The following is a 27,045-nucleotide window of genomic DNA, read 5'->3' as shown; positions in this document are numbered from 1 at the left end:
CCAGTGGACAGAGGAGGTTGTTCACTCAGCTCGTCAGCAGAAGATACCAAAATCCAGCCAGGAAATCACAAGCTAACATGCAGTGCAGTAGTATCTCTAATAGGAAAAAAAACCACACTTTCCTTACCGCACGAATGGTAAATTATAGCAGATCATTTGTATGCGAAGTATCAGCTATGGGTATCAGTTAACGATCTAGCTATATACTGCTGATTTCAACGCTAAAGAAGTTAACCCCTTTAAGGCCTCCGATTTACACAAGATAGTTCTGAAACAATTCTCTGTAAGCTCCAAGGACCTAGCGTGGCAGATGGTAAAAACACTGTCATAAAACTTATCACAGAGCTCTGGAAATATCAATACACTGATTATAAAACAGATACACCTACTGCTAAAGGAGAGAGAAAAAATGATAGTGGAGGGGAGGGAGGGAAGGAGCATGTTTCCAACTGTCTAGTATTGCTGCCCCAAAAACATACCCTATCCCATGCCAAAAGTAGTGTAAGTGATAAAATCTGTGAAGTATTTGAAGATTTTTTCTGGATGAAAAGCAATATATAAAGTTACATTACCAAATGCTATTTCTATAGTACTGTACACCTAGTAGTATAGTTAAATGTTATTTAGATTTAAGTATCTTTTAAATATACCAGAATGGGCCAAATTCTCTAGAAACGCAATTTACAATGATACACACATTAAAGTGCAGGGGGGCTGGACCCGATGATCCATAAGGTCCCTTCCAGCCTCTAACATTTATGAAATTATGAAATATTTAACCATAGTAAGTAATCCATTAGCATCAACTCTCAAGCCCCTCCTCACCAACCCCAGCTCTTGTCACATTCCTCCCTCCCCAAAAGCCAGAACAACGAGGTAATAAGCCTTGCTGGATTCCCTGAAGGTCAACAAATTCAGGTTATTTCATACCAAAATAGGTACTGCGTTCCCAAGATGAGAGCCCTTGTCGACTTCACGTCTGCATTGATTATAAATGCCATATAGTGTTACAGATATAAATATCTTTGTGCATCTCCTGTACAAGTATACTATGAGCCAAAGCCTATTTATAAGCTTCTGACCCCCTGAAACTCAAATGACCTCAAACCTGCTGTTCTAGTTAAGCATCTTTCCAATAAACTATAAGCTGTTTAGTGCACAACTTACAAGACAAACTCTGTCACCAGGAGCCCCAAATAGTCCATTATCTGTTTTGATGCATAGAGACTGGAATAGCTACAGCAAGGTTTCACCTGTTCAAAAGAGCAGGTCCTGTAAACTCAAGAGGCGGGGTGTGAAGGTTTAACATGCATCTTCCTCAGAGCTGATTCACTTTGTGCTCAGAGCACTGACCTAAATAGGGAAGAGATTAACAGATAGCAGCTCTAGATCTTGTAAGTGCCTTGGAAGGCAACACAACACATCCCTGTCTTTTTCCTGGTAAATGTAAGGAACTGATTACCCACAACTGAAAGACACCAGTAAAGCAGGCAAAAAAACCTAAAGCTTCTCTTGATAGACTGAAATATTACAATTCCTTGCTTTATTTTCAGACAAAAGGTTAACAGTTAAAGTTCAAGCACTATGAAGCACAAGCACACCATGGTAAGCGTGAACCCTGATCTCCCATTCCATGACAAAATATTAACATAGGCATAGAAGCAGATCCCAGGTGTCCAGATATATACTGGACCTTGGATTTGAAGTGTAGGATGGTGAGAGGGAGGTGGAGAGTGCCTCTAATTCTTTCAATATATTATACCATGTCTGCAACACTGGCTTCACAGTACTTTGTGTTGAAAAGCATGTTGGGATGCAAATATAAGAGCATTCTTGGCATTTTCTCAAGCCACTGAAAACTTGCCACCCTAGAAACTTTGGTTTGTAAATGTCCCATTTGTGTTCTTTAGAAGTAATAACAGAGCACAGATGTGAAAAATCTTCATCCATGGACAAAAGCGTATCGTGCACAAAGCTGAGACCAAGCCACAAGACACTTGGGTATGTTAAAAAAAAACAAACCATATGCTGCTCCAGAGAAAGATCATTAAACCAGAACTATGAGACATGACGATCATCAGAAACAAGGATATCCTCTTTCCCTTCATTTTCCTGTCTTAACTAACCAGAAGATATTATGGTAGGAGTCTTATGCTGGAGTGCTTTACAATTCCAGATTCAAGTCACAACATTATATTTAAAGACCAAAGGAAAGGAACCTGACTTTTCTTTTTTTCTTCTTTTTTTTTAATTTGGCATGTTCCAATCAAATCAGCCAAATCAATTCCAAATCCGTGAGTCATTCAAGAACCACATGTGGCCCTACTACTGGCAAACATCCTCCACCTCCACCTGGGGCTTCAGGTGCTTCCAGATCCTTTGCTGAGCATCTTATGTGCAGGCCCGCCCAAGCCTGGAGGCTTGGGGTTCGGATGTCCCCGAGTTTCGGTTGACCTCAGGCATATGGCCACAGGAACAAGCTAGGGAGGAATCTCCCATTTCCATAAAGTCAGCATATAGCCAAGATCTTCCCATTGGAAGTGAAAATGGGAGGCTAACTATGCCTTGCCTCAGTCAGGGTACTATATCCCCTGCCATGCTCACAGTTTTCCCTAGCCAGTGGGAAAACCACCTTTCGTATCAGGAACCGGACATGTTGATCTCTAAGTAAATCTGAATTTCATGATGTATCCATGGGCACGGAGCCTGTCATTTTCTCCACGGCCTGTTTGAGGGATGGGGACTGAGGTACACTTCCCAAGATGATAGCTACAATATTTTACCCACAATGAGATTATCAGGTTTTGCAATGTTATCTTTTTAATTTCAGTCTGAGACCACATGAAGGTCCACTTGACTGATTTTATTGCCTTGCCTAAGAGACACCAAACCCTTGATGAGAAATGACTTGCTGAAGCTAATCACGGAAAAGATCGAGATGCCTTCAGTGGGCACGGGGAATCACTTCAAAGAACTTGCCTCCAACAAAACATCTCTTCCACTTACAACGTGTGCCCTTAGGGTTCCAGGGCAGCCAGGGGGTGCCGCTTTATTCCTTGCAGCTATTGAATATCCAATTAGCTATACAAAAAAAAATATCCTGTTCTGTCTATGACTGACCACAGAACTGCAACCAATCCAGGCAAAATTACCTCCTGCCTACATGATCCACATATGCTTGACCTCAAGGCTTGATTATCACAATGCACCACAGCCAGGAATGAAAACATTAACCCAGAAAATTGTTCCAACTGGTTTGAATGCAGAAACTTAGCTATTCAGCCAGACGTACTGCTGAAAAGACATTATTCCAGGACTCTGCTCTCTATACTGGCTCTCTGTTAACTGCAGTCAAGGTCAAGGTTCTGGTATTGATCTTCAAAGCCCTTCACCAATGGCTCAAGCTACCTGAGAGACCACCTCTGCAACCAGGACCTGTAAAACATGTATGGTCCTTGGGAACAATGGGATTATAAGGCTCAAGAATGAAACTCATGCAAGCAAGACAAAGATTTCTCAGCCCCAGAACTCATTGCTGGGAAAGATTAAAGTGATTGCAGCCTTCAGAGTGAAGCATAACCCTTAGTTGTTGGCACAGCTTTCCCACAATTAAAGTAAATTCCCACCAATACAAAGGCAGAAGAGAGAGAGCAAGAGAAGGGAGGTGGGGACGGATAAAAAACCAAAACCAAAGGTCCTCCATTTTTACCATTAACTTCAGCGAGGGGCGAGCTAAGCAAGGCGAAGGTCCTCTGAAAACACTTTAAAAAGATAAGCTTACCTTTACGTATCTAAGGTTCTTAGATATTATAATACAAAAGATGAGACAGCAATAAAAAAGGTAAGGATAGATTTTTATATATATATTAATCAGGTGTGTGTAGCTTTTAATGATTTTTCATTCAAGAAAAGGACCCTTTCTTTCCAATCTAACCATAAGAGAGTAAGAGAACCTAATCTGAAAAGCAGCATGGGTGAGAGATCCACTGGGTGCTTACCTAGATTAAGTATTTCCAAGCGCTGCCCTCCCACTGATGTCCCTTTACAGGTGTATCACCACTGGTGATTACAGCCATCCACAGGCACAGTAATGCAACTGGCATCTTAACCACTGTTTTTAAATCTGCTCCCTGCAGGTTTACATCACAGAAGGGTGAAATCAATGACCGGTCTCACTGACTTCACTGGAACTTGGATTTCAGCCAGCATGTTTACTGTGCTGCTGGGGCTGACCCACACTGGCACTCCCACTCATGCTAGCTGACACCCGTGACAGCACAACGAAAGGAACTTTGCATGAAAAGCCTATTCAAGAGAGAGCCTAATTCACTAGAGGGAGTCCTTGTTCAATGTAATCTTAATTGCTTCCAGTCCTGCTGGCCAAAATTGTCACAAAAAGGACAAATAAACAACTTCCTCAACAATCTAGTATCCATTCTAAATTACATCCTGTGAACCCCATCAGGGTGGATAAAGCTTGAATCCTTCTGAAGTTCACTGCTCAGGAGAGGTAGGTTGGTATTTCATTTCATCTGTTTCACCCATGGAAAAACAGAGGTAGGGAGAGGCAGAGTGTCTTGCCCAAGGTCACACGGTGACTCAGTGGCAGAGCAGGAAGAGAAACTTGATCTCCTGGCTCTTACTCAGAGTCTCATCATCAGACAGCAGGCCTTTCAAATGGAAAGAAAACAAATGTCTGAGACTATTTTCAAAACATTTCTGCTGGAGAGTTTCCATGAAAGCATTTATAAAGTTATTGTGAAAAGAAACTGGTGCTATTCAAAGAATTATGTCTAGATTAGGGTTTTGTTGCTTCAATTCTTAAAGGAACTGAAAAAACCCTGCTTCTGGGTATTTTATTGTACAGTACACCTACTTGAGTAATAGAAGGAAGCTTTTCTTTGCATATCTATAAGCTCTGTTAGTCAGCTCTTTCAGAGCCAAAATTTTTTATAACATTACTTCTAAACATATTTTTGCAGAACTATACCAATGATGTCAAATACAGTATCCCAGTCGAGAGACATGTGATGGTTATGTTACAGTGAGAAAGCCTTTTTTCATAGTATGCTAAAAATATGAAGTGATCAAAAATAGCTTTCACATATAGTGTCATTTTAAAAACACCCTAAGGATAAAGGGTGTAAGCTGCTTCACTTGTACCCAATGCGAATTCATTGCAATATAAAACTGGAGGAAAGCAGTGCTGAATCAGGCCCCAAGACTGAAGAATAAGTCCTACCTAATTCTTATCAGCAAGGTGTTATTCGAACAATCATACAAAATGTCACTTGTTGAAATTCCACTTTGCTAGGCTGAAAACGATTTTGAAATAATGCATCTTCTCCCGCATAAACAGACATAACTGTTCTGCAAATGGGAGTTGCATTCAAACCCATGCCAAGACACACAGCTGATAAACAATGCCTCCTAAGCAACATTTGGAACATGCACAGGCTTAATATAGAAATCCCATTTATAGCTGATAATACTCTGCGAAAGTTTAGTACTTCTAAAAATGGGCACCATTGTCCAAACATCCAAATGAAAAGGGAAAATGGACAAAGCAATTCCATTTTTTCAATCACAGTAAGAATGAACATGCACATGAAGGGTATTTCAAACACAGAAGCATGGGTCCTGATTCTCCACTGCCCTGCACATTGGGCGGTCCCTTTAAGTAAATATAAAGCGCTAACCTGTCTAATCTGAGAGTCTTGTTACCTCTGTTCTACATTAATGCGATGAACTAGCCAAGATGGGGAGTAACTGAGAAAAATGCCATCTCTTTGATTTAAATCTGCATCAATAAAAAAGACAAGCAATTCAATGGACAATATGCTGGAGATTAAATTTCCATTTTAAGAATACAAAGAACTGATGGTCCTATTTGGTACTCTGTAAGTAGACTTTTTTTTCTTTTCATTTTTTAATCCCAGGATGTTCACAGGCATTTTTCAAAGGCTATCAAGGGGAACTTTAGGCAAAATGTCTAATGAAAGAAGTGTTTTCATATATGTCACACACACAAAATTATATTTTTAAAGTACTTGAAGATTCAAGTAATACAGGTGAAGTGTTACACTGTCAAAGTTGAAAGTCTATAGACCGGGGGGGGGGCACATACTGAGTTTTGGCTAGCCATCGAGGGCCACATGACAGGCAGCCAGGGGCAGATAGCTATTCATTTTTAAAATTTTTGTGGGGCCCGCAGGCCGGGCAGAATGGCCTGGCGGGCCGCATCTAGCCTGCAGGCTGCATTTTGCCCACCCCTGCCATCGAAGATAAAAAATCTTGTTAGGACTCCCTTGTCATTTGATTAAACACACGGCTGACAAACCCAAATGTTCAAAAACAGGAAGTTCTTTGACAAATGAATGGAAAAATTATCTAATTTCACTGCAGTTACAAACTTTTTCACAATGCTGTTTTATAACTTACTTCAGCAATATTTCTGCTGTGGTTCCCTGACATATCCCCACACTTCTCTTACAACAGGGGAAAGGGAAGTTAGTGCTAGACTAGGGTAGAAATCCCTTAAATTTAAGGGATACCTCAGACCCCTGACATTTAGAGCATGGATAGGAGAAATCAAAAGTGGGGCTTATGTACCCACAAGTATACAGGTCCACTGGCTTTTTATCATTATAATTCAACCTGCTCAATGAGTACCAAAGGAAATTGTAGCTCTGAAGAATAGAATAGTAGCCATGAAACAGCTATCACTATAGGCTAAAAGGATGGAGGAAGACTTCTCCTATTACCAAGACATTCCCACGTACAAAGACCTGCTGCTCAGACTGTATGCTGGCTATGGGATTTACAGCTTATGCAGAATAGACTTTAAAACCTTTAAACCATATCAAAGTAGGACACAATTTACAAGTAGCAGCAGTACTAGTAATAATAATGAATTTTACTTCAGCCTCCTTTTCACATTATCTTCCTGGTTTTTCAGTACTTAAGGGAAGAACATCTAAAAATAATCAACATTAAAATCTAAGCTATCCTTAAATGCTAGTTAGCTTTTACTGTCCTAACACAGGCGATTCCTTCAGTGCTATCATACCCCATGCCAAAAAGTCACATGAAGTGTCACATTAAGACTCCACAAGCAGCTGGGCAAATGTGTGATGTATTCCCTGACTGAAATGGAGACAGACAGAACTTCATGGACATTCAGAAAGGGAAGAGGAATGGAATATTTGTACTAACCTGATAGCTCCCTTGCTTTGACTATTCATCCTTGACAATTCTCACAGCAGGGCATACCGAGTAGTAAACATTTTAAGGGAGGGACCAACTTCAAAGACGCTGCGTACAAATCTTACATAATTTCAGGGCTTGAAATATTGCAGCAACCTCCTACCAATGAAATATCAGGTGATATAAAGGAGATCAAACCTGCAGGGCCTACAATGTGCGGGTCACTTCGCATCTCGCTTCAGATGCAAAGTAGGTACTGCTTGTTCATGATGGTTATATAAATAGTAATGACTAGGAAATAAACTTTAAAAGGAGAACAGACTCATATTTTATATTTTATGATTCAGCAAGCTATGAAAGTGTTGGGGCTCTTGTTTCTTTTTAGAAGGCAGGGTAGATTTGCACCTTATAGACTCACCAGAGGAGAGAGCGAGATATCTACATCTATATATGTAGCACATATAGATGTTGCTATATCTATCTCTATCAATACCTATATCAATATCGATACAGATATCGATATATCTAGAGCAGCGGTTTCCAACATGGTGCCCGCGGGCGCCATGGATAAAACTTCAAAAGAATACAAAGTAAAGGGAGGCTGCATTTTGAAGTTGCGGATCTAATGACATTTTAAGTAATGGATGAGATGATCAGATTGATCTAAATTCTAAACTTTAATATTCATACTGGCACCCGCTTTTTCTTTTAAATTCAAACGTGCCCTTGGGCACATAAATGTTGGGAACCCCTGATCTAGAGCATAAGCTTTCGTAAGCTGAAGTCCACTTCATCAGATGAGGTCACAGCATCTGAAGTGAGCTTCAGGTCAGGACAGCTTCACACTCTCTCGCAGGGAAAATCCATCCTGCTTTCTACTTGATTGCAAACTAACCTCCCACCTAACTTCACTTTGTTTCTTTTAACCACAGAACGATACTGTGGGTTCTTTTTGCTCGTTTCTGCTTGATATGCATCATCCAGGCTCTCCTTAAATCCAGTAATTTGATCTCCTTTTAACATTTCAGTAAGGTCCAAAGACTTCAACAAAGATTTCTGAGGATCCACAGAAACACAAATGATCTTTGGGAGGGATGGTGGGTCAAGTCATGGGGAACCACCTCCAGGAATTATTTTGCTACAACCACTTATTTTTTATCACCCTGAAGCAGATTCCACCTGCCAAAACCAGCACTTGGAGAGAAATTAAACAGTGGCACACTGAGCATAAAGATACTTTGCAAAGGGTAACATCTGTGCCTGTATTTGCTTTTTAAAAAGAGCAAACCTGGAGCTCCCCTTCACTTCTTCCTCACTAAACTTGGGGAAGAAGTTTGGTGGGGAACTCAATCTTTCTCAGTGTTTACCAAGAAGCAAATTTACTCTCCTTGCTTTGCTGCAGATTTCCTTGCAGGACTAGAGATTTTTTTCTGGAGAGCCATACTCCTAAATTTCAGGAGTTTAACAGTGGTAATGCAGACTTTTTTTTTTTTTGGGAGCACTATGAAAACTACAGTGTATGATTTATTTGCATTCATGTAGAGTTGATGCCTTTGCACTTCTCTTGCTCCTTTTTGGAAAAAATGAGTTTTTACTTCCTTCTAATGTTCCTGATTGGATTGTATTTTTGGCATCCAAGAAGCTAGGAATATGCCCAGGAGCATACCATTTTTTTTTCCACTCAGCACGATCTCGAAACGTTCCATTCTCCCTTCAGAACAGCTGCAACACAGGAGCATGATGTTCTGCAGGAAGATAGATATCTGGTAGCTCGGTAAAAAGCTTTCCCACTAAATACCTTGATGCAATCATTAGTAGTTTCATCACTTGAAAATTTGCATTCCAGGAACTAAGCCAGATAAGTCTTCTACAGACTATGCTCGATGCCTTGAAGTTAACAGCAAATCTGAGTGCGTCCAGTGAAACATTCGGTACAAGGGGGGGTTTTGCGAGATGGGTTTCAGCTTCGTTTTCCACTGAGGCTTTCTGCCGTCAGTGCGTTCCTCCCCCAGACCGGCTTGAGCACAAACCTGTGTAGCCAAGGTTGCTTTTATATCAAACTGGCTGCAAAAATGACCCCACCTTCCTGTCCCTTCATTCTTTGAGAGTAGCTCTCCTTTTCAAAGAATTAGTGCCTACATACAAAAACTTGGGAGACACAAAAACTTTTTTTCTCTGGGGGCAACAAAGACTCTCTTAAATTCACATTTGTTAGCCTCTGCAGTTTACAGGGATATTCAGCATTTGCTTTAACTGCGTCAGGTAAGACATGGTGAAGGGAGAGGTTGAATTTTTCTTTTGATTTTAATAGCTAACCTTTTCTGGAGAGTTCTTTGGTATGCCTTTCCTCTCACTTTTAATTCATCCACGTAGCTATTCATTACAAATTACTTTGCTGCCCATTCTTTCAAGGAACTTCGTAGCCTACCCTGCACTTTCTACTCCAGCTTAGATTCACATTCAGTCTCTTCTCTTAGGAAGATTAAACAGCAAATGTTTTCTTTTCCCCTAACAGGATTTGTATTTCTTATCTTGGTCTTTAGGGGGAAAAGAGGACAAACAATTGGAGGCACTAGATCTCTCGATAGATTTCTTCACTATTAGTCCTGTTATCTCCACTTCTAAAAAGCAGCAGAAGAGCCACAAGGATGTCCCAATTCAGTTAGTCCTGTCCTTTCTCCTGGACCAGGCAAGATGATCATTTGTGCAAAGCGCATTGGAGAGAAACTTGAAGCCTGGAACCTGAAGTTAAAAGCAGCTCTTTGTTAACACGCACACAAATAAAACCAACCCAAACCAAAATAACTGAGCAATACAAACGGACAGGTTCAACATAGTGAGTGCAAAAATTCAATTCTGGGATATTTGTGTAAAGGTGGAAACTTTCATAGCTTCAATAGACAAAGGGGAAATTGGGAGCTGTTAATTAACTCACCACCAGTGCAGTTCTACTGATGACACTGCTAAAGGCTTAGGTGCTTTTTACCATGTTAGCAGTTACAGCCACCAGAAAGGTGGTAGCTAGCAGGTAAGACTGTAGAAAGGGGGAATTACTGCTTGTAAGACCCTGGAATCACAACAAAGAAAACTCCTTTGCCAGATACTAATACCCAGTCCTTTAGGCATTGAGATTCCTTGCAACAGAGAAAGGAGACGATTAGTGAAGTTACAGGAAATTCACGTCCCGAGTACCGAGGACATGGCAGGAGCCCTACTTCTCTGGCAGAAGCCCTGGATTTGTAAATCGGGACCATGTTCTAGACAACCTGGCCATAAAATAGTCCTTGCAATGTTTCTCCCACGGTGGGTAAAGAACAATCCACAACAGCCCCCAACAGCTATAATGGTGCCTTAGCCTGTTCAAATACTTATAGTTTTAATGAGTTGCACAAATAAACTGGCACCTAGGCAATGCATTTTTTTAAATCCCAGCCTGAAATTCAAAAGGAAAAAAAAATTGTCTGCCCACAAATCTTTGGAGGCAAAGAATCCTGGGAATGAACAGTGAGAGTCTGAGCCCCAAAAGAGCTCTCTGCTACCAATAAAGGAATTAGGGCACAAATCAGTGTGAAAACTAATCGGCAAAAATAAGATGGATTTCTACATTTATACAATCTAGAAAGCATTTTTATCAGTCTCCTGATTTGTCAGTAAGAAGCCATTTTTTCTGCAAAGTGAAAGTGTTTGTAATAACTGTGCTTCTAATAACGATGGACAAGGTCTGGTACTTGCTCTGCAACCCCTTGAATGAAGCTGAAGCGCAACTAGTTAAAGGAGAGAATAATGACTTGGTTAGTGGAACTTGGAGACTGTTCAAAAGGTCTTGCTACAACTTTGTTTGCTTGTTAACACCTGTGGAGTGAAGAACCTGGGCCTTAAGTGACCCACTCCCTCAGCTGCCTGGATAGCAATGCCACAGCTGCTGCAGAGTGAAGCAGGGATCAAAGCAGGGTGCTTCTATGCCAGGCACAGAGTCAGCCTCCCTGCCTAATACACAGACCCCAATTGGGGGGGATGGGGACTGATTTTGGGGGAAAGGTGTGTGCTGTAGGTGAGAAAGTACGATACTTGGCATCGTACAACAGGATAGACAAGGGACAGCAGAAAGAAAACTTCACGGCGAGGAAGAGCCCCGAATGTAATGACTTCACTTGAAAGAAAGGTGAACGCGGATGAGCTGGGGAGGGAGGTTTTGAAGTTACTCCGGCTGAAGCTGGTGTTTATCACCGCTGCAACTGAAGTGCCACCTTCCTGGTAACGTCTCCAGGTTAACTGGCTCTCACTTCACACTGGAGCGCTGGGAAGCCGAGCCCTTCCCCCACCAAGCTCAGCGCAGGCCTGCCCGTCACATGGCTGGAACCCTGCTGGCTCCCTCCCCTCCCCTCCCCTCCCCCTCCGCACAACCAGACGGGAGGAGGAAGCACAGCTCGCATTCAGCCTCTGGGAGGTGGCACGCAGCCAAACCAAACTGGATGATTCCAGTTCAGACTGGTTCGGGAGACACAAACAAGTAGTTCCTTGCTTTCCCCGCACTATTCAGATGCCGTGAGCCCTCCTAGCATTCAATGCTCTCTCCTGCTCTGCGCGGAGCGCTGCAGTCCGGCTTGTTCTCATGTTGGCCCCAGAAATAGCACGGTATTTCAATCCTTGATTTGATCTAGTCGAGCAAAGCAGTTCCTTCCAGCGCTTAGTGAGAATGGATCAGACCCAGCACGCCTTTTACCTCTCCACATGCTTCCTCCGAACACAGGCTGTAAAAGCAATCCTCCTAGCAAAGCAACCCACTGAACTAGCAGGAAAAGGAATCGCAAATAGCACCAGGCATTTAAAACCAAGGGAAACCATTTCAAAGGATGCAGCCTTTGCAAATATTCATGGACAAATACAAACATGGTTAATGCCAGATATCTACCCTGATTGTAACAAAGCCAGATTGCTGGTTCCCCAACACCTAGCTGGCCGCAAGCTAATCATTGCAATGAGAGTGATTAACGTGGCTGTATTTTTCACCAGAACCTCGCAAAAATACAATATCTTGAGCAGTCCCTAAAACACTGCAGTATCTCTGCAAAATATTAGCTAACTAGGAGCAGCTGCCTTTCAGACCAAAATGCATCTATTTTTCAATCTGCATTTTTAATAAATTACCCTACAAGGGGTCCAAATGAACTAATAACTAAGTTCAGGTCCATCTCCCCAGCCCCCATATTAGACCACCAACAATTTTAAATGTATACTTATGCATTTCAGTAGGAAAAAGAAAGTAATACTTGCATCAATTTCATAAAATGAAATGACTAATATGCTTTTACTAGTTTCCATCCCAGATGTCAACAAAGAAAAGTAGTTTATCAGCAGGGAAAGCATCCCAAATCCATGGCCATGTATTTTGCTTATTTCTACATAAACATTATTGACCATTTTGTGGAAATCAATCACATTAATTTATATGATTTTTTATAAAATATAAATTTAAGATTTTTTTGCAATAATCTAGTTGGCCTAATAAAAGGTATTACCTCTAGCATGAGTTATGAAATAAAATATACAATTTTTATATCAACGTTTTATATATATACAAATCAAATACAGAGACAAGAATTCTTCAGATGGCCTTCAAGGAGGAACGTTTGTTCTCTGCACTTCAGCATCTTAAGAAGAAAACAGCTTTTCCTTGTTTAAAGCCATCTGAATTTTTTCTGCCTGCAGTCAATTTGAAGAAACTTGATATACTCCCAAGGGTAACATTTTTTAAGAGGATGGTCTAGGATATATTTAGATTAGACGTAGCACAGACAGAGACGTGAACAAAAACACTAGGAAAAAACAAAATGAGAATGCTAAATGGTTATTATAAACCTGAACACGTTGAGAGTTGGATGTAGCGCTGTTCTTCATATTTCCTTACATAATGCATGTTCCCCCAGTCTGAGATACCAGCTTTGTTCAGACTTTGAGTAAAAAAGTAAAGACTAGAAGTTTCACTTTACTGACAACGTTTATTATTTATCATGAATTAAAAAGTGTTTTAACTTGTTTCCTCCCTCCGGTACAAACAGGAATTCTCCTCCACACGCACGTATGCAAGCGCATTAATTTAAAATCCCGTAACCACCCCCGTACAAGGATACCAAATTGTCTTTGGGTGACGCTCTTTGCATTCTGGGTCATCTGTATAGAATGCTTTTATTCAACGTTCACAAAAAATCCCGCCTAAAAATCTAAGTATCTGCATTTGTATTTAGCCTAAACTTAAATTATTTTCCAACTGTCCCCAGCCCAGGCATCTCCTAACCCACTCAAAACCCTAAAGCCCATTTTTAGTCAGTGATTCATCACTCACTGGCAGACAAACTAAACAGAAGAAAAGGAGGAGGGGAAAATGGTAGAGAGGTCAGCATTATGTAATGGGGAAACCAAATTCACTGTTTTCTACTTTCACTTCACCAATATGCAGATACTAAAACATCACCAAACAAAATAGATATATCATCTCATCCTCCCACCCAAGAAAGATTTAACTTTCTGTTGCAGATTTTTCCTGTGACAAAAATGCGTTCATTTGAGTTCTTTCTTCTAAATCTTTTATTTAAAAAAGAAAGAAGTCACTTTAACAGTTTTATCTCCTACAGTTCCTTTGTTGCTTTAAAAGAGGAACTTCATTACACATTTAAGCAAGGAAATCTTTTTTTTTTTTTTTTTTTAAATAGTCTCTAATTACTCTCCAAATCTCCTGTGCATTTGTTGCCATACTTTTGGAAACACTACGTAAGTGGCAATAACTGTACAACAAATTCCAGTTTTAGATATCTGTCACTAGTTTCTTACCATACAATTGCTTCGAGGCTACAGAAATGACTAACCTCTGCCAAGAGTTGATGAAAATAAACAGAACTGCTTTGCACACCTGCTGAATCTGCTACTGTCATATCTGAACGGGAGCTTACTGCTGATGCTGCAAATCGCAGTTAACTGTGCAACTTGCTAGTACGTGAAAAACCTCCTACCCTGAACTTACACACCGGAAAAAATCTTTTGTTAGAAAAGTGGAACTCCGTGCTCACAAGTTATATTAATTTACGCACAGACACGTACTCTCCGTGTCTATTCAGGACTGTTTCTACCACTATTTGAGGCTCTGCCATGAATGCTCCTTCACCTACAGTATCATAGAAAATCTGTCATACCTCTGCCACGTGTTGGAAAGAAATCTTGAGACCCAGTTCAACAAGGAGCTTCAACGTGTGCGTAAATTTAAGTATAAATAGTTCCACTGACTTCAGCATCATGTGCTTCAATGATGCTGAATCAAGGTCTTAAGAATAATCACAAAACACAACCAAAAAAAATGTGCTAAACCATCTAAATGCATAAGACTAAATATATATAGAGAGAGTGCAAAGTTAAAGCAGAAGATATTTAGCTTACTGAGACTCCCTCAAGAAGGAAGAAGAAAATTTGCCAGAACAAACCTGGTATTTTTTCAACGGGCTGGGCAAGCTTAAAAACTAATATACAGCTTGTTGCAATGCCTATTGAGACGATGGCCTCGTTTTTGTTCACATTTAGTTTTTTCCATGACACAGTATACAAAATATGTTTGCTAATATATAATTTGTGGTGCATATGCAAAATCAAGAAAATGTGGAAAATAAGGCCACACTGGTCATTGGAAAAGCAAATGCAATTTTCCATTTTTCCCTTCAACTCTATCAGAAAACTTCTCCACGGTATAATTAGCTGCTTTTAAGAAAAAAGTGCCAAAGTCCTAAGGAAAACTTCAAAATACAAGTCTATTGTTCAAAGCATTCAAGCTATTCTCGCTGTGACATTCAAACAATGTGAACCACACAGCTGGCTTCATATAAGTGAGTTTTCCAATCTGAGCATTGTAAAAAGAAACCTTTTCTTGACTGTTGTCGTACGTGTTGTATCTTCTCAACACAAAACTCAATTCAAGCTTCCATATGCGTATATAAAATGAGGCTCGACCGAGGTGAAATTCAACAAAGTTCGAACCTAGGTAAAATGAAAGCTTTGTTCACTTTTCTGTAACCTGAATACTTTTTTCCAAGAAAAATCTTTTATACTTCATATTTATTTTAGAAGGTCTCTGAGAATCACAAAAACACAGAAACAAATGTATTCACACACACAATAATTATTTCCATTTAACTTCCTTTCATGGTACCTGAAGATGCTACTAAAGGCCAGGTTCTCAGAAGTACTCAACTTTCACACGCACCCAAAATCTCTCTCTAAATACTTATTTATTTCACAACTGACAGTGAAAAAAAGTGAGACATGAAGAGAAGGTCTGAGGCAGAGGAAATCTCGGGCACGCCATTCGTCATTTTTACTAGTCAATATTTACTCAACCACAGAAACTGTGCTATGCTTTTTGTAAACTCTTAAATTATTTGCAAAGGCCTTAATTTAACTTTCACTAATAACCAAACCATAAAAGGATCTGCAGCATTTGCCAAAAGCACTAAAGGAAATTATTGGTTTCACAATTAAGTAAATTTCTAAGTCCTCCAATGGCACCCCTGTTTACTGCAGCTCAATCATCCCGTATCTAATTTGATCTGTTTACAAGTAACAACACGTTCTTTCTAAGTGCCAACACTGAAAACTTACCCAGACAATTGAAAGTCAAAGGGATGTTTTCTGACTTGCACTTTAGCACCACACCTCTGCCGGACAAATTTTGTCCTCAGTTGCACCCCATGAATCTTAAATCCTGTGCCTGATGAAGGGTGCCTGTGCCCAAAAGCCTGCAAATAAAGACTGTTTTTGCAAATATCTAGTGAGTCTAATAAAAGATACCACCTCTGCCACCAGTTTTGATTCCTTTTTAAACCTACTCATTCTTCAGACCAGCAATGCAATCCAAATAGCTGGAACAAAACCCTTAATAGGTTTATCTCAATGACATCAATGCACATTTTTACCATTACTACAAATACCATCTAGCTCTAACTTTAATGCCCAATTGATGTTTCCAACGATGTAGAAAGGTTTCAAGATCCAGAAAGGCCATCTCGGCAGCCAGAACTATAACAACTAAACAAGAAGTTCATCTCCGTATTGTCTGTAAAGCTTTCACTTTCGTTTGAATTGTGGTAGCAGATTCCCAGCTACAGAGTGTATTTATTTACACACTGATTTCCAACTGTGTCTTGACAAAGATTTTAAGGCTTAATGGTCATTATACATTCCATCAATTTATAACATGTGAAAGCCTTTTGTGATTATCCGGAGCTATCCATGCATTTATTTTCTATGACTTACTTTACTGAGTTTGAACTTGCTACTGTAAATGGCAGCAAACACCAACATCTTTACTTCACTAGTCTAAAGCTGCTTCTAAACTTAATTACAAATCTAGAAAGTAAAGTTCCTAGGAAAAGGAATTGCAAAAACGTATTTGATACTGATAACTTATTAAAAAAATCACTTTGTTTCCCTGGGGCAGTATTTAGTGTTGTGAATTTTCTCAATGGTCACCCCAAAGGCACTGTGACAGTGTGGTTAAGGCATCTTGCTGTTGTTCAGAGGCATGAATTCAAATCTCACAGAGACTTGAACTAAAGGCCTATCCCCAGATGACCTTATTGTTATTTGGTACCTGGTCACCAATGCAGGGGCGACAGAGATGCACAAGAACAGGATGCCCCTTGCTCTTAGCTACAGAAATCGGTCTGCCATAACCACACTACCTCCATGTGCCACCCAGATTTGAGAAGACCTCTGGCTCTCTTGAATTCACCATCTCGGAAATGTTAGCATCCCAACTCTGGCATTCACCAAATATTAAGGTCACCCGGCTTCTGCCTTTGCTTCTTCATGATGGACAAAGAAAGCCTGTTTTCCTACTTGTTTTTAACCTGGGAGAGAATCAGTTCAGCTGGGGACATCAGGGGCATCTTAAGAATGTTTCCGTTCCAACTGGTGAAAATGTTAAATCTTTAACAAAAAGCTTCCTTCACCCAAAATGTTGCCTTGCCCTTGAAAGACAGGTATTAAAACAAACAGATCCAAAGATTCTTAGAAACAGCCCAGATAACGTCCTTTCTCAACTATTTCTGCAATGCGCCCATTGCTACTTCTCCAGACGTTACAGTCTTCCCACCTAATCAGGACCTGAATTTCTAAAGGTCGAACTAGCAGAGTACGCACTGAACATAAGTAACTGAAACGCCATCATACAAATACCCACAGGGCAAAAACCCATTTTTAACTCCACATTTTCAGGGTCCTCCAAAGTCAACCCACTTAACTATTTGGCCTGATTTTAAGATGTTAATTTGATGAGAATAATTATTTAGCTACAACTCAGTTACCAGCTGTAAAATTTTGTTCAAAGAGCTAATTAATCCATTAAACTAATATTGCAGTTTGGCACTGGTTTCCTTAAAAATGAGGTATTTCAGTATTTTTCATTTTAGAAAGCAATTAGTTAGCCACAGCAACTAATTCAACTTCAAAAACCTGCCCGACTTGTTCAGCAACTGAGCTCCTCACCAAACAGCTCAGATGCAGTCTGAGTTACCACCATTACTTTTCTGTTGGCTCTCGGTCTGCAAACCTACTTACGATGTTTATCACAACTGAAGAAGGTGAAAATCCAGAAAAAAGCTTAATAGGATATTTCAGTCCAGTGGGAGAAATGCAGCTCTTTGGTACGTTTGATTTTATTTTTCTATTTTGGACCACTTGCAGTTTACACTTCAATACTAAAATAGTAGAAATCCTGAAGCAATCATGTAGCTAATAATACCACGTCACTAGGCATTGAATAATCAGATTTTTTTCTTATTCTTAGAATTCTAGGATTATACTGTAAAGAAATGTGAAAGAGCTGACAAGATACGTCTTCTAAATATTAGAGATGTTACCTTATTTTTTAAAGGAAGGTGGACAGGATATTCGCTCTCTCATATAGACGCTTAAAATCAGATGCTCTTTAAAAATACAGTGGAACCTCAATAATTTGCTTATGCATAATCTGAATAACTAAAACTAATGGTCTATCCCCATTTCTCAACATAGTAGTAGCAGAGGGTTTTAGTGAAGTCTTGTTTGTGAGATTTTTAATTACTGTTATGCAACACGTTACAGAAGATTGACTTGCACACTACAGAATCATTCGTTATTGCGACGACACCCCACTTGTCTAATTAAACGAGTTCTCTTTTGTGCCGCAGCATCCTTAGAATATTTCACGCTTGCTTACTTTTGCATTTATGCAACAAAATTCAGAGCGATTTGCAGCGGCGTCCCATCCATTACTACATATTAGTTATTCAGCAACCACATTCTGAGGTTCCATTTCTTCATTTTTACTTACTACAGATGCCATCCAGAAAAAAAGGACTGTACTGTGGCGATTATCTTCACGACCACTGCTTGGTTTCATTTACCAACACATTTGTCATAACCAAAAGTGACCTACCTGTCACTGCTGGTACTACTGCTGCTGCTGATTGAATCGCTACTTGAAGATCTACTCCTAGAACCGCTGCCGCTAGGGGACCTTGTGGGTCTAGATGCTTGGCTAGCCAATCTCTGAGGAGACTGGGTCCTAGATTGGGATGAATGTGGTGACCGACTCCTGCTGTGCTGGTAATTCCGTTCTGGCCTTCTGCCTCGTACCTCCCGTGTAATATCATCCCTGTAGATATCCCTGTGTACCACACTGGGCAATGTAAACTGCTCCCGGGCCCTAGGTTCGTAACGGGGGTCATGAGCGTCAAAACGGTTTGGACTTCGACTCCGAGAAGTATAATAGAGCCCGTGTTGTAAAGTCCGCTCTCGAGGATCTCTATAGTAATCCTGATCGTAATGTCTTGTCCGATCAAATCCTCCCGTCCCCCGTTCATGGTGTCCATAGGCACTATGTTCATAAGCACGCTCCCTGTTATCTGAAGCCCTGCATTTAGGAGGGGGGAAAAATATTTAATCAATCAGAAAATGGCAAGCACAACTAAAAGCAAATCATGCAAACGTTCACTTCAGCACTGACTTTATTTTTTAAACTGTCTTCCACTAAACAGCAATAACTTATTAAGCAAACACTGACCAGCTTAAACGTTTACTTTAATCCAAAATTATATTTATATACGATAAAGCTGAGCAATCATTTTATTTTAATTATCGGGCTTTCATGACCAGTGCAATGCATAGCAAAATACACTGATTTGTCCCATTCTAGTGCGGAAACCTTGTTCAACTTGTTTAAGTTCAATGAACAAGAATATCCTCAGGCTTTTATGTAATAGCATTAATTTTTTAATCCAGCCTTGATCTAAGTTTTTAAGAAATTTGTTTGTGAATATGTACATTTATTTTCCATGTTAGAATTATCCTTCTCCAGAAAAATACGTTACAAATTTGGCTATAGCCATGAAAGCCTCAATGCAAAGCATGACCCAGAAGAAAGAAGCTGCTTTCAAAAGGGGTTTATCATCACCCATAGAGAAGCCTAGAAAATTAACTTTCCTTTAAACTGTTCCCACCCTCTTTACAATGAGTTTCTATACCCAAATTCCTGGGTATATGGCTCCTCTTAAGAAAATATTTTGAACGCTAATATAAGAATCTTTAATTTGCAAATATCAGTAACTATCAAAGAGAACTCAGTTCCCCAAAACCTACATGAAGAGGTCTAAATTAACTTTTCTGTGCATGTTTAATTGCTGAGACTGTTTAATTTGTTATTGCAATCAGAGGATTTTATCCTCCCTATGCCACTGAAACATGCTGATTTAGAGTAGCTAAGGCTTAATCTGTTCCTCAATATTGAAAAACGTTTGCATGTAACTAAAGAAAAGTTCGGTGTTTTAAGAATGTTAGTGTGCTCTTTCAAATAAGGGTATAGCAAAATTGAAAGATGAAGTCAAGAGAACGCTGTAAATAGTTTAGTATTCTAACTTAGACAGATACCAAGATGGCATGTCTTAAAGATATGTCTAAAAAATGAAAGATCCAAGAAAAAAAAAATGTTGAGTATTTGAAAAAAACACTTGCATAATTAGAAAAATGCCAATGTCGATAACATGTTCATTTCCAATTTTAATTATTGATTTTTCTGAAGAATGTTTTAACATGTACCTCTGCATTCTTACAGATTTTTTTTTCCTGGAGAGCCAATTAATTATCAACCACTTCAATTCCCTGGACCCTAATAACTCAATTCACTCCACAGTTCCTCCTTGTCTGCTGTTTTAGTCTATTAAAAGTGGTAGAAATATTTTAAATATTTTTTTTCCAAATTGAAGAGGATTGGACTAGAAGCATCTTTGATGAATACCCCAAAAAACTGCTTCAGTAACTCCAAATGAGCCCAGAGACATGCTGGGCCCCTAATCCTCAGCTATATCCACCCTCTAACTATTACACTGTGGCTCAATTTAAGGTTTCATACCAGTAATCTGCCTAGTCTGTATTTTTCCTCTCAATTCTCTTTAAGGAAGCCAGCCAGTGTAACAAAATGTAAAATAAAATTCCAATAACTTCTTTCCTACTTAAAATTCACTGCATAGCCCTCTACTCTGTTATCTGTTATTTGTAACAATGGCATTTAGAAAGATATTTCAAGGTCTAGCAAATAAGAGTGTTTCTTTTTCCCCCCTTTTGAAGGAACAAGATCAACAATTTTATAAATGATTGCATTTAGCACCCTATCAAATGTTAATCAGTGAAAGCTGATTTAATGAAGTAACAGAAGAAGCATTATTTCTAGAAGGTTACTGCTATAGCTGACATAAAAGAACAAAGTCCTTATCCATGAAAAGGACACAGAAGACAGACACAGGAGCTAGCAGAGCTGAAAATCTAATGGCTACAGTGCTTTTTTGATTTATCTATTAGTACTAAGTACTACTGGAGTTAGTGGAAAGAGAGGGTTTGACTTGGGTTAGGAGAGGGTCTAATATACACAGGGCAGGACATACCAACCTTTTCCAAGTGTGGAAACACGACCTATATTCCCAATTAAATCTAGGGAGAGAATTGTGAACATAACTTCCCCAATTTTGGCCCCTCTTATAGGGGTAATCCACCTTCTTAATGGGCAAGGGTGTCAAATGATATTTTAGATGAACCACAAGAAAAAAATCTTAGTGACAAGATAAAAAAAAATTCCACTGGAAGGAAGTAGTCCCAGACTGAAACCATAACTCTGAAACCCCCAGACTTCGTTCTTGAGTGAGTAGGCACTTAAATACATCCATTATTTTAATTTCCGGCCCTATGTCTGAATCAAGCAGCTGGTAGAAGTAAACCCCGATGCATGACGGAATGCATCGCTGCTGGCCAGCCGGCATCCTCTATCCACTTTTGTAACCATCCAGCCCAGTCAATTTTCATTGACGTATCCACAAACTGGTAATTGGTGCCATGTCCTTAAAACTAAAGTACCTTTAACTCTGGAGTAGCAAAGGGCTTTTAAAAAGCTAGACAGTAATCCACTCCCTTTGGCTATTGATGTCTTGACTGTATACCATCCAATAAATTCAAAGCAGTAGTTCTTATTCCAGCACTTTTAAAATTACTATAATTTCCAAAATTTAGTAAAGTCCACCATCTCTTTTTTGCCAATACCATCAGGAAGAATAATCCAAATCACTTGGAAATGATGTAGATCCAAAATGGAAACATCAAAAGCTGCCTTCTCTCTTCTCCATCCAGTGCTTATTTCCATGGCTAACTGTTGTTTGTAGAATCCAAGACAGTGCATCACTACAGTCTACTAGAAAATTTTTGGTGACAATCCAATTAATATACATAAACCGTATATAGTGAAAACTGAGAACTAGGCATCAAGCTTTCAAAGAATCCTAGGTTCTAGTATTCCGAGGTACTCCATACCAAACTTCAAACGTGCTGCGGCAATATAGCTCCATCTGGTAGCATGGATACATCCAAATAAGGCCTTAGTATTATCCAAGAAATGGAATCATTACTTCTAAAAGAATAACTCCAATATCGAAGCTGGCCACAGGAAATCTTCCATCTTACGACCATCTTATTTCAAGTGTAGATATCCAACCAGCTGCAGAAAACATCCTCTACGGATCCACAAGATACCAGCCATTGGGATAGAAATCACTTCCGTTTCCAACCCAAAATAGGAAACATAGATAATTCCCAAAATTTTAAATCCATCTGGGGGCCCTATATTTGAGTTTGTGTTTCTCACCATATCAAATACAAAATACCTGCCTAGAGAAACCTTGGAACTTACCCATCAAGTCTCCGCTCATAACGTCCTTCCCGTGCATGAAGCGATGGTGGGGGGCCATAAGTTGGTCCCCCACCACCTCCTCTGAACCCAGAAACCTCTCTACTACGAGATGCTATGGAAACTGTATCATCCAATCCCCGAGCTGCACTCGGAATGGTTCCTGGTTCATTATAATCCGTCCGTAGGTCTCTATCTCCCATTTTGTTGACGGAGTTGTGTGCCTTCTGCGCACTTTTGATGTCCACAAAATCCACAAATGCTGCCACTCCACCTTCTGACCCCCTTTTAGGGAGTATTTTGACACTTTCAACACGTCCATATCTGGAAAAAAAACAAAGCAAAGCAGATATATTAATGCTAATACAAATGTATTTAAAAAAAGTGAAAAACACAATGACAGTCTCAAATACTGTAGACGTCTGAACAGTGAGCAAATTTATTGCAGGATCCTGGGGACAGCTGTTTTTAACCCTCTATCCTGAATCAAAAAACTGCCATTTGGACTTTCAGGCCATATTTTTGTGTTTCTTTTCTTTGGTCAGAGAAACATTCCTGGTTAAGCGACTATGAAACCCACCTTTTGTAACAACAGAACATACTCTCCAACAACTGTATCTTAAGAAATAAAAGGGTGTCTTTAGTTACAATGGAATTGCTTCTTTTTAAAAAAAGACTTCTGACAAGTTAGGCCTAATTAAATTAATACAGCTGTGTCAAAACAAGTAAAAATAAAAATGTTGACACTTCGCTTAAAGAAAGACACCATGACATTGAGACAGCTTTTTCATCGCTCTGATCTAAATTTAATGCATTCAGTGTTACAACAACGGTGTTCATTCTGATTTCTAATCTCAATCTTATTTATTTACAATAGTCTCTCGGTACACTTTTGAAGTGCGACCTACAAATGCACCTTTGGACTATGTTCTGGAGTTCAACGGTTCACTCCCCATTATGGAACAGGAATAAACTGGTCACATTCATGAAAGCTTCAAGGAAGGTGACACCTCCCTGCTTAATATATGCTCTGAAGTTAAGTAACTGTAATGGCGTAAACTAAGCGTAGATTCAATTATAGATCAGTAAAGTCCTTGCAAAAAATACTACATACTACACATATGCTTGTGTAAGAAAAGACCTGTATGAGCACGTTCTGTAGACAACTTTCATAACCCGATACAGAAAAGGAAGGTCTAAATTATACGGAGTTAAACAGATTTTTTCTAAACAGTTTAGGGGACTACATACACCAAGCTCCGTATTCAAATTGTGAACTGCCAGGTCACTTGGTTATTTCTAAAAAGCAGATAATATTTGCGAAATGTAAACAAGCAGATTTCGGACAGAATACAAATATACAAGAGAACGTGCAAGACCTGGTTATAAATGGCTGCGAGGAGGAGGAAAATTTAGTTTGTTGATTCATGAGGATAGAAAAAAATGGTACCTAAAGGCAAGAACAAGGTAAAAATCAGGCAAATTCCTCACTGCACTGCCTCAAAATTGCTCCCAACGATGGCACAGAAAAAAAGGTCACATGAAATTAATTGTACTGCAGAGGGTAAAATTATTTCAGTACCGATGTCTGACTGCGTTCTATACAAGACTTTTAATAAATTAAAAATTAGCTGTGCCAGTAAAGATATTTTAAATAAAAATTGCAAAAGTTGCCCGACTAACAGCTGACTTTCCATTCCCAAGCTACCTAGTGTATTACATACATAGACATCCTTCTTGATTAGATTTTGTCTTCCCGTGCTTCATATGGAAAACACGCTATTCACTAAATAATACACGAAGGTAAAAAGCATATTTAAAATAGATGAAAAGGGCTAGGACATATATGAGATTCTCATCCATATATATTGTCATACGTATGTGTGGGGGGGAGAGGTGTGGCGGTGTATGCACATACATATAAAACTAGATAGATCCTATGTTACTTATCTGTACAATGCATACATAGCACAACAAAAAACTGATTCTCCTTGGTTTCCTAACATTCAACACTAAATTAAATCAATGTATTAATAATTGTTATTGCTGATGATGATGCAGAGCAGCATGGAGGAAAAAGCAAGAGGATGAAAATAATGAGTGCAAGATTAGCTGACACTTTGAAACAGAGATACCACCACTTGCCTTAAAAGTTCCCTCAATGTTCATGTGACAACTGTACAGTGCATTATTAAACCTCTTGTGAAGCAACATCAAAATCACTAAAAAGACATTACAAAAGAAATTCTCCATGTCCACAATTTCCACTCTGTTACATACTGTCCTTCATTTGCAGATTATTCAGATGACTGTGCTTAGCAGAGCTACGTCTGTACTTCTGGAACCTCCTCCTTTTAGATGGGGATACTCCCCAAAATGTCCTGTCAGCTCAGAGGAGGAGATACACAGGGGGCCAGCAGTATATCAAGCCTTGCATTTAAAGGAAATGGAGAAAAAGAAAGCAAAAAGGACATGATAGAGGAATAGTGCAGGATAAAGATACAAACGCATGATGTGTAGGAGAGAAGAAGAAAAGGAGGAGGAGGTTGAAATAAAAAAAGTGACCAATGGCTTTTTTTTTTATTGTGGGGGGGGGGGGGGGGGCAAGGCAGTAAGATCCAATTCCTCCCAATCTCTTACATATTTTAAAGACTCATGCCTAGGAGACGAAAATAAAAGGAAAAAGATGAGGAGACGGTAATGAATGTTACAGTTTTGTTTTCCTTTGATTTTGTCTTTATCAGTGCAGTAAGTGTTGTGCTTAGCTTATCAACTTGTGTTTTTACTTCCTCATTGTTTGCAAACCCAGTTTGACTGTATTTTTCCATACTTTATCTGCAGTCTTCAGCAAGAAATTAGTCTAAATGTCATGCACTCCTCAGGAAAAATATAATCCTAGTGACCTTTATGTCTGCAATAATATACAGCCTAGTTAACAATGAAGCAGTGCCATCTGCCAGTTCCATGTGACACAAACTCCCCCAAAATGCTGCTTCCACTTTTTTTATCCACATCATCTTTTCTTTTCCTATTTTCACTAGCTGTAGCACCTGCAGGTCTTCAACAAATGAATAAAAGTGGCTCCCCGATTTTTATCTTTCTTATCACTATTGCTGAAATTGAGATCCAAGAATCCAGTAAATTGTTTCACCTATGCCTCTATATGGGAGAAGAGGAAATGCAGAAGATCAACAGAAGTTGATATTCATACATGAAGGTAACCGTCAAAAGCACAACTTCAACCATCCTGTATTAAAAATGGTGTGCTCACACATTTCCTCTGCTTAATAAATGGTTTCAATTCTTGTTTAAAAAAGAACTAAGTCAGATGCTGTTGGATGCAGAATAATTTCATTTGTATTAATTTCAAGCGGAGAATACCCCTTTGTATCTCTGACTACAGATCTGCAAGGGGTTTAGTGCAGCACTTCAAAATGGTCTGATATACAGCCATTCTCTGCTGAATGCCAGAAACATTTTCCTTAATGGTTAGGGGACCAGATATCCTCATTGTACCAAAAAACAACCAACTAACTGAACTGTGTTTTTTCCCTCTGCATGCTGTTTGAGGCGTGCAAACGGACGGACATCTAAATTATGTCCGTGTCCTGCTTCTGCTGCAGCCACAGTCCTAAATCATTCAACTTGGAGATGGCTCATTTTAATCTATCTACTATTTAGATACTGAAATCTAGAATCTGCTTTGGTTTGCTGCCCTGTATCCTTGACGAACCGTGAGGATCATCTCTGACAATCGACTTTACTGGAATGGAGGGGGAAAGTGGGGGTGGGGGGAGAAAGGAAAATCTCTGCAAAGACAGCTGCTTTAACAGGAAGATTTGCATTTTCCTTGCCCCAACATGGTCTCTGTCCTTTGATTACACACATCCTTTAGTCCCCCACCGTGAAGATTAATCTGTCTAGTGATCCGACCCAGCCCCACCCGTTGGCTGCTCTCTGAGTTGCTCCCGTCTTGGCAGTTGCTGCTGGGAGGGGAACTGCATTGCTCCATGCTATCTGATCCTAAGGGGAGATCTGCAGTGCTGCATCACAAGACAGGTTACTGCAGCAGAATAATACATTACAAGACACGGATACTTTCTCGAGGGCTGGGCGGAGGAGGAGCAGCACCAACGCAATGTTGCACTATGGGGATCGCAAGTGCCAGTAAAATGGAGCAAGAGCAGAACAAACAGGCGTTTTGTGTGGTGTCACCTTTGTCCGCAATCCCCAGGGCTGGGAAGAGGGGACAAAAGGACGGCGAGACCTTCACGAGCGTGGACAGAGCGGCTCCTTTGAAACCTTCATCTCATATCTTTATAGCAATGCGTCAGCCCTTTCCAAGAAGGCTGCGTTTCACAATCGCTGGCAGGCAGACGAGAAAACAAAGAGGAGCGTTTGCTGAGCTCGAGCTCCACGTACCCACAGGAAAACAAGGCTTTTTTTTTTTTTTTTTTTTTTTTACAGCCTTTTCCCAGGTCTGACGCCCGTCGCTTGATCAGGAACTCGCAATGCACAGACAGGGTGGTGGCAATCTCACGATACGTGCAGGAAGCTGCAACTTTAGGCACCGGGATTGCTCGTTTCCCGGG

General features: G+C 39.8%; 1 protein-coding gene and 1 long non-coding RNA gene across 2 annotated transcripts in view; one reads left to right on the top strand and one right to left on the bottom strand.

Annotated features, from left to right (window-relative positions):
* The window catches only part of SPEN (spen family transcriptional repressor), a 79,106-nt gene that overhangs the window by 32,475 nt on the left and 19,586 nt on the right, over positions 1-27,045 (bottom strand). Inside the window, 2 exon segments of the mRNA XM_006023203.3 lie at positions 18,665-19,141; positions 22,457-22,777. Coding sequence (XP_006023265.1) covers positions 18,665-19,141; positions 22,457-22,777 — 798 coding nt within the window.
* Positions 6-4,424, top strand: LOC112550243. The gene is made up of 4 exons (XR_003093966.1): positions 6-137; positions 1,554-1,605; positions 1,911-3,841; positions 4,137-4,424. It is a non-coding gene; the product is annotated as an uncharacterized LOC112550243 (long non-coding RNA).

The sequence above is a fragment of the Alligator sinensis genome, unplaced genomic scaffold (assembly GCF_000455745.1).
Source record: "Alligator sinensis unplaced genomic scaffold, ASM45574v1 scaffold512_1, whole genome shotgun sequence".
In the NCBI taxonomy this organism is placed as follows: Eukaryota; Metazoa; Chordata; order Crocodylia; family Alligatoridae; genus Alligator; species Alligator sinensis.
This window is presented reverse-complemented; position numbering and strand designations above follow the sequence as displayed.